Raw genomic sequence first — 13,052 nt, forward strand, 5'->3', positions numbered from 1 at the left:
ACGTGTGTTTATTTTGTAGATTTGTTCTTATTTTATAGACCAATTTTTATTTTCATTAATTTTTTTGTTTATTTTTCATAGATTTATTTATTTTGTTGTTATACAAAAAGAAATAACAAACTAATTTATAGTAAACCCTCTTTGGGAATCCAAAATACATGAAATATTTAAATATAGACAATTGAATACACTTGATTTATTTTATTTTGTTTCTTACCTTTGTTATTAACATTGCATATATAACAATATTAGTTTATAAATTTTGATATTTTGTAACAATAATTATGAAACTCGTGATTTTTATGATCAAATATTTATTTATATCATATGAGTAATATTATTATGATAATAATAGTTTGAACTCAATTATATATTATCATGCCTTACTATATATTTGATCATTATGTTGCATAATTTGTCAATTTATGGTTTCTCCTTCCCTCATGCCACATATCACTTTCTTCTTCCCTCATGCCACATGTCACCTCCTCCTCACATATTTTTCTTTCTACTTTTTATATATTATATATTTTATATGCTAATAATAATTTAATATTAATTAGTGATTGGTTCATGTCGCTACCCCACTAAAATTGAGAGTTTACAACATCTATATTTTGTTATGTTAACAAGTAATAGTCATTGAACATTAGATGAAATTGAAATCATTTTTTCACATTCAAATTATTTCTTTACATTAATCTATCTATATAATTTAATGTTTATCATTAATCTAAGAATAATTGTACTTTTTCAACTAATCAAAGTTTTTTGACATTTTTCGCACTGAATTTTAATATTATAGTTCAGATTCTTTGAATTTTAATTTTTCTCTATTAACAATGTAATAAAAAAACACATTTATGCCACGTGTCAATTTCTCCTTACATTTTTTCCTTCATGTCACATGTCACCTCCTCCTCACATTTTTTCCTTCCTACTTTTTATATATTTTATATGTTAATAATAATTTAATACTAATTGTAGAAAATTCAAATTAAAAATTATCAATTTATTTTTCTTATGTGCTTAAACATGTAAATACACAAGTAAGATGTATATTCTTAAGTGTTTCTATATATTTCGCTTTATTTTATCAAATTATTACACAATATTACTAATATACATTTAATAATATTTATACTTATGTGCTTCTAAATATTCGTCAAAATCAATGTCTCATGAGAATGCTCGAGTAATATGTGATTGTTTAACCATATGAATGCACAGGTAAGATGAATATTCTTAACCATGTGAATACACATGTAACATGTGTGTTTCTTAATCATTAGAATATACATTTAACATGTATATTCTTAATCACACGAATGCACGAGTAACATGTGTGTTCTTAACCATATGAATGCACAAGTAACATATTTTTTTCTTAACCATATAAATGAATGCATGAATAACATGTGTGTTCTTAACTATTAGAATGCACGGGTAATATGTGTATTATTAATCATTAGAATGCACGGGTAATACGTGTTATTAATCAGACGAATACTCGAATAACATATGTGTTATTAAACATACGAATACACAGATAACATGTTTGTTCTTAACCATGTGCCAAAAAATTATTGCCCCGTGCAAATGCACGGGTAACTTACTAGTTGATGGATGAAGATCATCTCCCAAGTGGTGTCTTATTTTATGTCCCAACCCAATCAGAGTACTTTATTTTATTATTTTTTGCTTTAAAAAATTTATTTTATCCACGTGTTAATATATGATTGACTTGGGAATGAGATATTGTTGTGGATATGTGATCCTCATCCAATGAGTCATATCCCATCATAAATATTAGTTGAGTTATTTTATTGAACATGAATCTAACCCGACCCAAATTATTAATCGGAGTAGTCTTTGAATGTGAATCTGACATAAATTTGATTAAATATAATGCATATCTCATTTAGAATAAAATCTTGTGAATGTTACTTATTCATATCAACGATATATATAAAATGAAAAAAATAATAGAGAATCAACGATGCTTCCGACAAAAAAGATGTCATTACTTTATACACAGCGAAATAAATACATACAAACATGATTAATGAATAACTATGCGACGAGTCAGATTTAGTCATATTTATTATTTAATTAACTCTAAATATTGATCAAGTCTAATTTTAAATTTGAACTCCACTATATACCTAACAATACCTAACCATATTTGGATGGGAATATTATCAAGTTAAACGAGGTGGGTGGAAATATAAATGATCCTAATTTTCTATTTCAAGTTCAACGCATGAACTCCTCAATCATCTCCCCTTAACTTATATTAGTAAGATGTGGAAATATAACTTAATTATATACAATTTTGTCCTTTTCTATTGTTAGAAGTGCTTCATATAGTATACCTATATAAGATAAAAAAAATTAAAGATAATATTTTATAAGTGAAAGTCTAGAAATTATATTTATACATATAACATAACTCAAAAAGGTTGGAATGAGTGGAATTAGTTGTTATGATCCTAAAATGTATCGGCTTTTAGTGGACGAGCCCAAATTGACTAACTTGAAATTAGGGGTGAGTATGACTCGGCACTACCCGCTCATCCGGTACAGTCTGATCATGATCGGATCTGATCAGGTCTGATCGGGTCTAGGGCTGGGTTCGGGTTCAAAAAATATATCTGAACAATATTTAGGGTCGGGTAGGGATCAAGCATGGCCCGGCCCATCCCATGGTTACTCGCTCATCATGTTTGTATGTGTTTCTACTCACATGTGTATAGAGAAATAATATCCTTTTGGTCAAAAATATCATTTATTCTTTATTTTATGCATAATATATACATGATTAATATATATATATACATACATATAACATTTTATATATCAAACTACATAATCATAATAATAAATAATATTGAGAATTCTTTTATCTAAAATAATTATGTATTATATTTAATCGAGTTTAGGGTCGGGCTTAAAGATTGACTCAGACGTTATTTAGGGTCGAGATAGCTTCAGGTTTAGGGTCGGGTCCAAAAAAGTGACCCGACCAATATTTAGGGCCAGGTAAGGACAAGCCTTAACCCATCCTAACCCTACCAATGCTCATCCCTACTTGAAACAATTGACAACCTACAACCTTAGAGAAAATAATAATAATATCATTACTCTTAATTAAATATCATCTTTATATGTCAATTAATTATCATCAACATTGTCCCATTAACTTATGAGTTACCCTTTTGAAAAGATACCTTCCTCTCAATATTTATTGTTCATCTAATTTTTGTAACATCCAGACTTATGGTTACATGGTCCAAACTGGATCATCCTTACGGATTACATAATGAATATATGATAAATTTGGATATGTAATTTACCACTCATTATTATTAGAGAATATTTAGATTGGTAGAGAGTTATTTTATTTAAGATATAGTAATTTCATTTTATTTATATGTATAGTTTATCTTATTAGTTATTATTTGTATTATTATTATCTTATCATTTGTAATGTTGTTGTAAATAACAAATTATGACTCATATTTATTAAGCTCGACTAATACATTATCATTAAAAATGTTTTTGAAATAAACCTGATACATGCTTCCAAACGCAATTCGGTATTATGCCGTCTATGATTAACTATGTTGTGGAACACTCATAACTTTACCTTCTTTCACTTCTTTCATCAGTTGAGGTGAAAGTTCTAAAAAAATAGTCATGCTTTCTCTTAATTATTCATCAATCTATTCATGAGAGTTTGGTTCATGGGTGTCTCTGGATTCTATCTGATGTTGTCCCAAGTGCTCACAAGAAAACCAATAGCTAATATAATACAAGTGGTCCACTCAACATCCCATTGGGTAAAAGAATTAAACAGGGTGGCAAACAAAGAAAAGAGATCACCTATCCCTTTCCTATTTCCTATTTCATGTTTCCGACAAATCAGATTTTAACAAATAATATAAAAATATTGTATTTTGTTTTTAAAAAAATTCTTTTTATTTACATGATAATATCTAATTGACCAAGAATATAAAATAAGATAACATTAAAGACACTTGATCTATATTAAGCATACTAATAGTAATTGGCATTAAGAAAAAGGTATACAAATTATCCTTCTTCTGAACTATGTGTTAGACATGTACACATGGAGCAATTATAAGCTTTGCTATCTTAAGTGGTAGGTGACCTTAAAACCACCTCAACCCACAAATTTATGTAGAATAATGAATAAAATAAACAAGTTTGTTACTTTGTTTCCACAAAGTTCTACAAACTAATTACCACTTGTCAAATTTTCAACCTCAAGAAAAATGCAACCACATGTGGTCTTTTTCAATGCCAAAGGATAAAATTAGATCAAACATAAATTTCTGGTGAGGGGGATTAACACCCTCTTCTCACTCGCCATATTAAGGAAATGAGATATTAAAGCTGGGTTGACAATGAAGCAGTATTATTTAGATCTAATAATCAACAAGAAGTTAGTTTGTTGGTGTAAAGTTTCGCTAGATCCCAAAAAAGATTAAAAAAGTCAAATGTTTGGTATAAAATTACGCAATTTGAATAAAATTAGTTTTTTGTTCATAGGGTGAGGGAAAACATTGGTAGTACCAAAAAACTATGAATTAATAAAGCCATAAAAAAAATTCTACATTTCCACCCTAAAATTGAAAACTAAGACAAACAAATGTTCACAATATTAATAAAAATGGTGAAGGTTGAACATATTATTTGCAGCAAAGGAATGAAACTCTCAAAATATTCTTGGATATAGTAAGAAACAAAAATTTCAGTTGAGATGCTAGCAAATTATGATGTTTCATTAACATGAAAGGACACAGCTACCTCCTACTATATAAAAGATATAAGGAGTTAAGAACAAAAACCATTTACCACCCACTTGTCTGTACATTGAAATTGTTTTCTTTCATCATATGGGAATGGCATAAAGACAAAATATTTTCAGAATTTCAGATATTTAGGTACCTAAATAGAAGATGCTTCAAAATGATGCAAAACAAAACAAAGCATGCCCATTTTACTATTCATCAATAGGAGCTGGTAGATTGAGATCAATAAGGCAAGGACCTTGGTTGATGATCACAGTGTTTTCTTCAGAACCTCCAATAAAATGGGATCTTTTATGGCCTCCTAAGGCTTGGCCTGACTTGAAAATCTTGTAGCAGATTGGACACTCATGTTCCTTGCTTTTCTTTGACTTCAACTTCTTTTTCTTAGCCTTGCTACACTTCTTTCCATTCAGAACTTTACTGCTATGAGACTTCGGAGCAGGAAATGAATCAGTGTCTGAGCTGCTTTCATCACTCTCATATGTTGAATCATAAGCTAAACTCTCATACTTCAATCCCCTTTCACCAGTCTCATATATTTCATCATTGGCAAAACCATTTGTCATCTTTTTGCTATGATTGAAAGAATCATAGTTGGCTATCTTCATAGAATCAAACCTGCTTGTAGTTCCACCTGTTCCATCATAATTCAAATCCTTATTCACTGATTTCTTAAATAAAGTTACAGTGTATTTGCTTCTCTCTTTATTCATGTTCAGCATCTTCCCGGATTCAACATCGTAATCGTCGAATTCAGACTTAAACTCATCTTTCGAAGCATCTGATTTTGCCATTTTGGTTTGAGGATCATATCTGTAATACCCAGAATCTGAGTTATCAGCAGACTTTAACTTCAGCTCCTTCTTCTCCACAAGATCATAACCATTAGACACGAACTTGTTCACATTTTTAACACCATTCCTCAAATCAACAGATGATGATTTTGCTTCTTCTACTACAACTAAGTTGTTTTCAGAAGACTCATCAATCAAAGCAAAACCACCCTTATGACTAGAATCATTGGACAACAACATCAAACACCTTGCAACCTCTTCTTGTTCCTGATCCACCTCTGACACAGAAGAAGAATATCTCTGATCATTGCTAATGCAAAGGGTCTTGAACTTCATTCTCTTAGATCTTCTTGGATGCTTTGAAATATCAGAACTCTCCTCGGTATCAGAATGACTATCCATAACCAATTTCTGCTTCTCAGAATGACATGCCATGTGGCCACAAAGTGCTTTCAATGAAGGAAAACCTTTTCCACATTCTTTGCAGAACTTCTCCTCTTGTTGTTGTTCCAAAATGGCTTTGGAATGCACAAACCTCATTGTTTTCTTAGGATTCTCTCTAAGACCATAACCAGCTTCACACCATAAATCTCTCTTCTGCTTCATTCTCACAACATCCAAGTTCAGATTATCACATTCAGCATCATTATTATTAATACTATTATTCCTTTGTTCACTCATATGAGTCCTTATGTGGCCACCTAAACTCTTCCCACAAGGAAATTTCTTGCTGCAAAACTTGCACACAAATTTCTTCTCCTCCATATGATATAATTAATCTGAATATATGATCCAAATATATTTATAAATTTATATACCAAACAAAGTAAAGAAGATTATAAAATGAATTACATCAAATACATACCTCTCTATTGTGAATTGTGATAGCAGCAATAGCAGAATTAACCCAAATGGTGAATGTAGAAAAGGGACAAAATTGAGATCAGAAAGTTTAATTTTTTATAAGCAAAAGAGAATCAAAATAGTGAGATGTGACAGTTCTACAAGTACAAGATCCGACCCACAAAAAGGGGATAGACCCCTTAATTTCCGTTTCCCAATAGAAGAGAATGCTCGCGATTTAATGTGTTTTGAATGGGATAATAACAAAAAATCAAATTTTGAAAAATTGGGGTTTTAAGTTGTTCCTACTAGTGGTGTAATGAAGAACAACATTTAGCAAAATTATGAATGGGATTAGTTGGAAGAGAATTTCTTGCATGGTATAAAAAATAAATTAATAAGTGATGTTATTGTGTGTATGTAGAAATGATAAAATGAAGTGGGTCGATTGGTATGATTTGAGCCTATCCGAAAAATGGGTAGACTTATGTACATACAAGTTCGATAAAAAATTAGCTCGAGCTTAAATATCATTTTTTGTTAGGATAAATCACAAATTCATTCAATCCAATCCAGTCATGCCTGTGCTCCAATTTAAGCCTATCAGATAAAATAGTAGACTTATGTATATAAAAAAGTTATATGAAAAATTTGCTCTAGTTCTTTATATATTTACAATTTTCATTCATCAATACTATAATGTTGCAAGAACCAAATACAAGAATTTGTATGGGATATGAATAAATAATTTAGAATTTCAATAATATTATAACATAGTTGGATCCTTTTTACTTTAGACGTTATACACATAAAATAAGAAATAAAAAGAGAGAGAGGTTATACTTTGTACCCATTTCATTCTCTGCACTGAAAGGTGTTATAGTTATAGGCTGCACGCATAATAGGGTGAGAAGCATTGGGAGTTCAATTCAACGGCTAAGATCTGCAGTTGTTTCGAGGATCAACGATTTGTGATATGGGTTAAACAAACTGAAACCTCCAAACCAATATTAAATTATTTTGCTTTTAAGCTGACATAAGTTAAAGGTCAGAATCTCCAACCGTTATCGATTGGAGCTCCTTCTTTAGTTCCACACGTTGAAAATGATATTTAATTGCATTTAAGATATCTCTTTATTCTAACGTTTTGGCTATATTACCCTTCATGTTTCCTTATGTCATGGAATATTTTGATTAGAGTATGTAGTTGTAGTTGAATTCAGAAATTATACCTGTAAGACACGTTCATCTCACATTTTTAAGGTCTCCCAAATGAATAAGAAACTTTCTTTCCGGTTTTATATAATGTCTAATCGATTAAACCATTCAATTAAAATAAATGTTAATATCCTCCAACTACACCCCTCAAAACTTTAGATGCACCCAATTCAATCTCCTCCTTTCATTGAAAGTACATTCCCATCACCTGAAAAGAAAGTTTCCAGGGTGAAGCAAAGAAAACAAACAAGTTTATGAAGCTTCTACACAGTTACAACCAGAACAAGTATGTACCTGCCTTTGGTGTACTTCTCCTGGTTGCAAATGAAAGAATTATCAAGTTTTGCGTGCATGAGAACCCCTCACAATCTGCAATCAACCCCTGCCACACTACAATCAACAATTCAATGTTTAGTTTTTTGTGGCCACCATTGCCCCTTCCCCTTGTTGCCGCAGAACCACCATCACTAAAATTGATGCCATCCCTTTTATTTTTTAAATTAATTAAAATGCTGACTTGGTTTATTCCGGATTATCCCAGTTCGACTCAATAAACAATATAATCAATTACCCGATTAATAATCCAAACTAAGACCACTGGTAAGGCTGGTCAACCAGAACACAGATTATCTGTCCCTGATTCATGTATCATTCCTTATCCCACCCATTTAAATCTGAACATACAGATAGATAATAATGTATTTTTATAAAATTAAAATGAAGTATTATTTTTTATTTGTTTACAAACTCTAATTAATCTTGGACAGAAAGACGGAAAGATTAAAAGAGAGAGGATCCTCCTTCAGTCAATAGGACCATTTTCTAATCTGATCGTCAAAGAGAATAACCCAAGTATGAAGTCGAACAACCAAAGTATGAAGAATGAATGATGTATGGCACACGAGAATTTAACAGCAGAGGGTAAAAATAATTAAAAAGGATACCTGCACAAACTTAATAAATTACGTTATAATCACTTAGCAATGCATAGAATATCAGTATACCACAAAAAAATACAAGAATATGAGATGATATTCAATTCAAGCTCGTTCTTCATCACATTATAATACAAATTGTGGGTTGGTAAAAAAGAAACGGGTAAACCCATTTTTTTTGGGAATGGAGAGGCTCCCTTCAACTATATACAAATTAACAAAAAAAATGTATCAACCTCTACTCTGGCATAAAAAGAAATAAATAAAACAGATTACTAAAGAATAGAAGGTTTTCTATTGCAGCCTCGGCCACCTTACTTCACAACTAAACCTTTAAACACCATCATGGAGCTCCTCCTAGTCCTCAAAATAACAGGTCCCAACTGCAATCTATCTCGATTGTTCGCATTAAACATGCCACCCCATAAAAATTACAGGAGTTAACACCTTAGTCGCTTCTGGTCTTTCTATCTGGAGTACCAAGGCCAAAAAACTCGTCTATCAAATTGGAAGTAGGTAAGAAATCTATACTTGTATCCAGAAATGTTGAGTATGCAGGATACCAATCTTTAGAAAATCTCGGCTCCAACAAATAAATATCCTCTAACTCATGGCTGGGCATATCAAGTTTACCGGGCACATGTGAAGACTGGTCGCATTTAATTTCCTTGTCTTGCAAGGAAATGCTCGCATCTAGCAAACCATGACAACGAGACACGTCCATTTTGGCATCACACTCAAAGGACATACAAGAATCATCCTTGGCACCATAATCGTCCTTCAGAATCCCTCGAGTCCCATCAAGGTGCTGACTAGGATTACTCCAACTATCAATCTGTAAGTCAGCCTTGCATTTTGAGGACCTTTGATCAATCTCACCCTCTTCCTTAGTGACGTTTCCCATATTATATCCAACAAACTCATTGCCATTACCACTGTTGTCATCATCTTCATCAGAATAATCCTGGTTTTCTACATGAACATCTTCATCATCAAGAGACTCAATGCCAGAGTCATCTGAATTTTCATAACCATAAAACCGTGGATCACTTGTATGGCATTCATCATCATCACTGTCAATATCCAAAAATCTGGATCTATTCTGAGCAGCCCTTCTCCTAAGCATAAAAACATTAAAGTAGTAGCTGACAATTTCTTTATTAGTTCGAGTAGGGAATGCTGCTGATAAAATCTTCCAAAAATTTCTTCCCAGTGATGCAGGATTGCTGTAGACAACCTCATGAAAAACCTCTTCTTCTTCTTCATTCCATTTGAGGGCAACGTACTCTCCCATGTCACAAAAGCCCAAGTTCACAAAATTTTCCATCCCAAGAGTCCTCCTCACATTTTCGCGTTCTTCCCTGACATGCTGACGAACACATCTGATGGATCCCTGATCCAGGCAGTCACATTCTATTCTACCTTCTCCACCCTCATTACTGTTAGAAGAATAAAGGCTAGAGTCGGGCATTGGGAGCACAGAAGTCCCCATGAGCCTCTCTTCATTGTCATGAGCAGTATGAATAGATACTAAACCAGAGAACGGAATGTCATCATTATATATGACCAACTTCGATATCTTATTCACTTTTCCACTCCAGACAGGAAGGACAGCCTGATGATTTGGACCCACGGGAACTGATTTTCTGGGGGAGCAATCAAGGGATGAATATACATCATCGTATGATTTCTTTGGAATATCAAATTCCAAGCAACCTGAAGAGGCTGATGACAAAGATGTTGCCCCAGACCCAGCATCATAATCACTAGACCAGCTGATGATGGGACCACTGGTCGGAACATTCCTCTCACCAGGTGGAGGAGCTTCAGAGGCAGTGTTTCCTTCAATAGCATCATACCATTGAATATTGTAAAAGCCACCCTCATTGTCACCTTCATAATAAATGAAGAATATTCTTTATTATACATAAACTATCAAACAAAATCTTCAATTTGGGCCAATGGTATATAAACTGTCTCTGCTTGAAAAAGAGCAACCAGATTAAAACATATCATACACTATTTACCTGACATAACCGTTTTCACAAACGAATTGTCAGTTAGTGAAACAAGTTCATTTTCGGATTCAAGTCGCTTGGCCTTGTTCAAAGAAAGATCCTCAAATTCATTGACATCAAGACATCTCTTATATCCCATTGTGATTCTGTTATAAATAATTGAGTTAATACCCAAAAAACAACATATCAACAGATAAATAAAGACATAATTCTGATAGCCCGTACTTTGAAGTGCTTCATGCAGAATAAATATTCAGGATGAAAGCTACCAAACACATTCATAGTATTCAATGTCATTACATCATTTCTTTATACTTGTGCAATAATTTTATCTCCGTAATGACCAATTCTGATGATTAGAGTGTCAAAGGTAAGTTGACATATCATACAACATTGGCAAAAGGACCAATTGTCGTGTGCATAATGTTTTAGTTTGGTTTGACTGAAGAACCAGACCAATGTCAATTTTCCAGTTGTCACAACTACATAAAAAATAAAGCAAGCCATGCAAAACAATGTTCATATAAAATAATACCGTTTTGAAATAGAACTTAGAAAAGTCTGTTGCAAATGAGAGTTATGAGAACAAAAACAAAATTCAGCTCAGTACCGAAATATTCATTAAAATTTAGTAAAGGCACAAATGAGCTTAAGACCCCAGCCCAAAAATATTTTCCTTCCACATCTGAGATGAAAAACTCTGAAGTAAAATCACAGCAGTATATCAAAAGCACACATTATCATATACAGCAAGAAAACAAATGTAATTTAAACCCATGCCCACACACTTAATAATACAGTCTCAATTATTGTTAAAACATTAAATGGATAATATATCAGTGGTAACAAAATTCTCACCTTTTCAACACTTTCAAATTCAAATTATACACAGACGGCCAAAGCAGCACTGAGGGGAAATGTTCAAAGTCAAACGGAATTCCAAAAGCCTAAATAGGGAGAATTTGGCAAGGAATTGGACAAATAAGGTAGTTTCTCAACTCCTAAAACTGTATCCCCAAATCAATTTTACTAAATAGAATAACCCAAAAAATAAATTATAAACCCTAACCCTAGACTCTCAATTTGCGCCAGAAATTATGAAATTAAAAACCGAACGACTGCGAAAATTTCATAAACGATGGGAAGGAACAAAACCCCTAAAACAATTTACACAAACCCTCAAGAAATTTGAAGATTGAAAAGACCTAAAATTTCGATCAAGTCGGAACCCTAGATTCGGAAACACGTACAAATAATATGTAAAATTGGGGCAAAATTATCGATGGATAAGAACAAAAACTACGAAAATTAACGGAATATACAAGAGGATGGGACGATTGTGTGGCCTTGAAGGACCGGATCAAACCCTAACCCTAACCCTAGAATATGATAACGATAACCAAAAAGATTGATTTTGGGATCAAATGGAAATAGATAACAGGAATTGAACGAAAAAGAGGTTTGATTTAAGAATTGTGAACACTGATTAGAAAGAAATACGAAGATCGAAAGAAAACGACGATGAAGAACGAGGCACGGTTCGTGCTTTTTGTACCCGATATGTTCCGAAATACAAATCGGGTTGCGATGCTTCTATTGTATTGGGCCTCCAGTATCCGAAACAGGCCCAGGGTTTGTAATCACTAATCACAGCATTTGCTTTTTTTCTTTCTAAAACAAAAACCTTTGAAAAACACAAAAAAAAGTGAGAGATACACTTTTACAAATGTAATTTTATAATGATGGCATTTAAATCTGCAACTTGTGCAGCCATAGTGGCACATTTCACAAAAAATATTAGTTTAGTAGGGTAAGATCCTACTAAATTTTTAGAATGATTAATATGTTAATGATTTAATTTCTAAAGTAACACTTGTTAAAATAGATAATCACATATTATGAAAGAAATTGATTTTTTACTTATAAGTGAGAGCATAGTTTTGTTAGTATAAAAAAATAATTGAGATTAAGAGTTCACAAAAAACAAATAATGTTGCCTTGAATTGAGAAAACATATATATAAAAAAGTTTTAAAAGTGATACAAGTACATGGTTTTTCTTATTCCATTTTGGACACCACCCCACTATTGGAAAAAAACACAACCAGTTATCTTTCTTTTAAGTGATATAAAATAGACAATTGTGAAAGTGATAAGTGTTGGATTTATAGGGTCAAGGGTCACCCTTAAAAACACATACATCTTAGCTTATCACCAAATTATTGGATCCGGTCTAATTTGTTTATATCAAGATATCAAATTCAAATATTATATATAATTTGAATTGACTTGGATCAGTTTAGATATATTTTTTATAAAAGATTGAAACTCTACATATACACTTCAAAAATAATAAACATGATAAAGTATTAAGTCAAATACTCAGTGATAAGTTTCATGCATTCAT

The 13,052-nt window shown here is 32.1% G+C and overlaps 2 protein-coding genes across 2 annotated transcripts; both read right to left on the reverse strand.

Moving 5' to 3' along the window:
* Positions 4,692-6,755, reverse strand: LOC109331689 (protein bowel-like). Its single transcript, XM_019566350.1, has 2 exons — positions 6,498-6,755; positions 4,692-6,411 (listed from the first exon to the last, which is right to left on the reverse strand). The coding sequence occupies exon 2, from the start codon at positions 6,395-6,397 to the stop codon at positions 5,030-5,032; it is 1,368 nt and encodes a 455-aa protein (XP_019421895.1). The 5' UTR covers positions 6,398-6,411; positions 6,498-6,755; the 3' UTR covers positions 4,692-5,029.
* Positions 8,695-12,201, reverse strand: LOC109331688. Its single transcript, XM_019566349.1, has 4 exons — positions 11,505-12,201; positions 10,656-10,792; positions 9,067-10,521; positions 8,695-9,004 (listed from the first exon to the last, which is right to left on the reverse strand). Exons 2-3 carry the CDS (start codon positions 10,783-10,785, stop codon positions 9,077-9,079), a joined length of 1,575 nt encoding a protein of 524 aa, XP_019421894.1. The 5' UTR covers positions 10,786-10,792; positions 11,505-12,201; the 3' UTR covers positions 8,695-9,004; positions 9,067-9,076.

The sequence above is a fragment of the Lupinus angustifolius genome, chromosome LG17 (genome assembly GCF_001865875.1).
Source record: "Lupinus angustifolius cultivar Tanjil chromosome LG17, LupAngTanjil_v1.0, whole genome shotgun sequence".
NCBI lineage: Eukaryota > Viridiplantae > Streptophyta > Magnoliopsida > Fabales > Fabaceae > Lupinus > Lupinus angustifolius.

What these genes read in the sequence shown, in the direction of transcription:
- LOC109331688 (XM_019566349.1), bottom strand. Translation starts at nt 10,785, where the DNA reads ATGGGATATAAGAGATGTCTTGATGTCAATGAATTTGAGGATCTTTCT. An exon ending in TGTGAAAACGGTTATGTCAG is followed by an intron (nt 10,522 to 10,655) that starts GTAAATAGTGTA and finishes TTTATTATGAAG; the next exon opens with GTGACAATGAGGGTGGCTTT.
- LOC109331689 (XM_019566350.1), bottom strand. Translation starts at nt 6,397, where the DNA reads ATGGAGGAGAAGAAATTTGTGTGCAAGTTTTGCAGCAAGAAATTTCCT.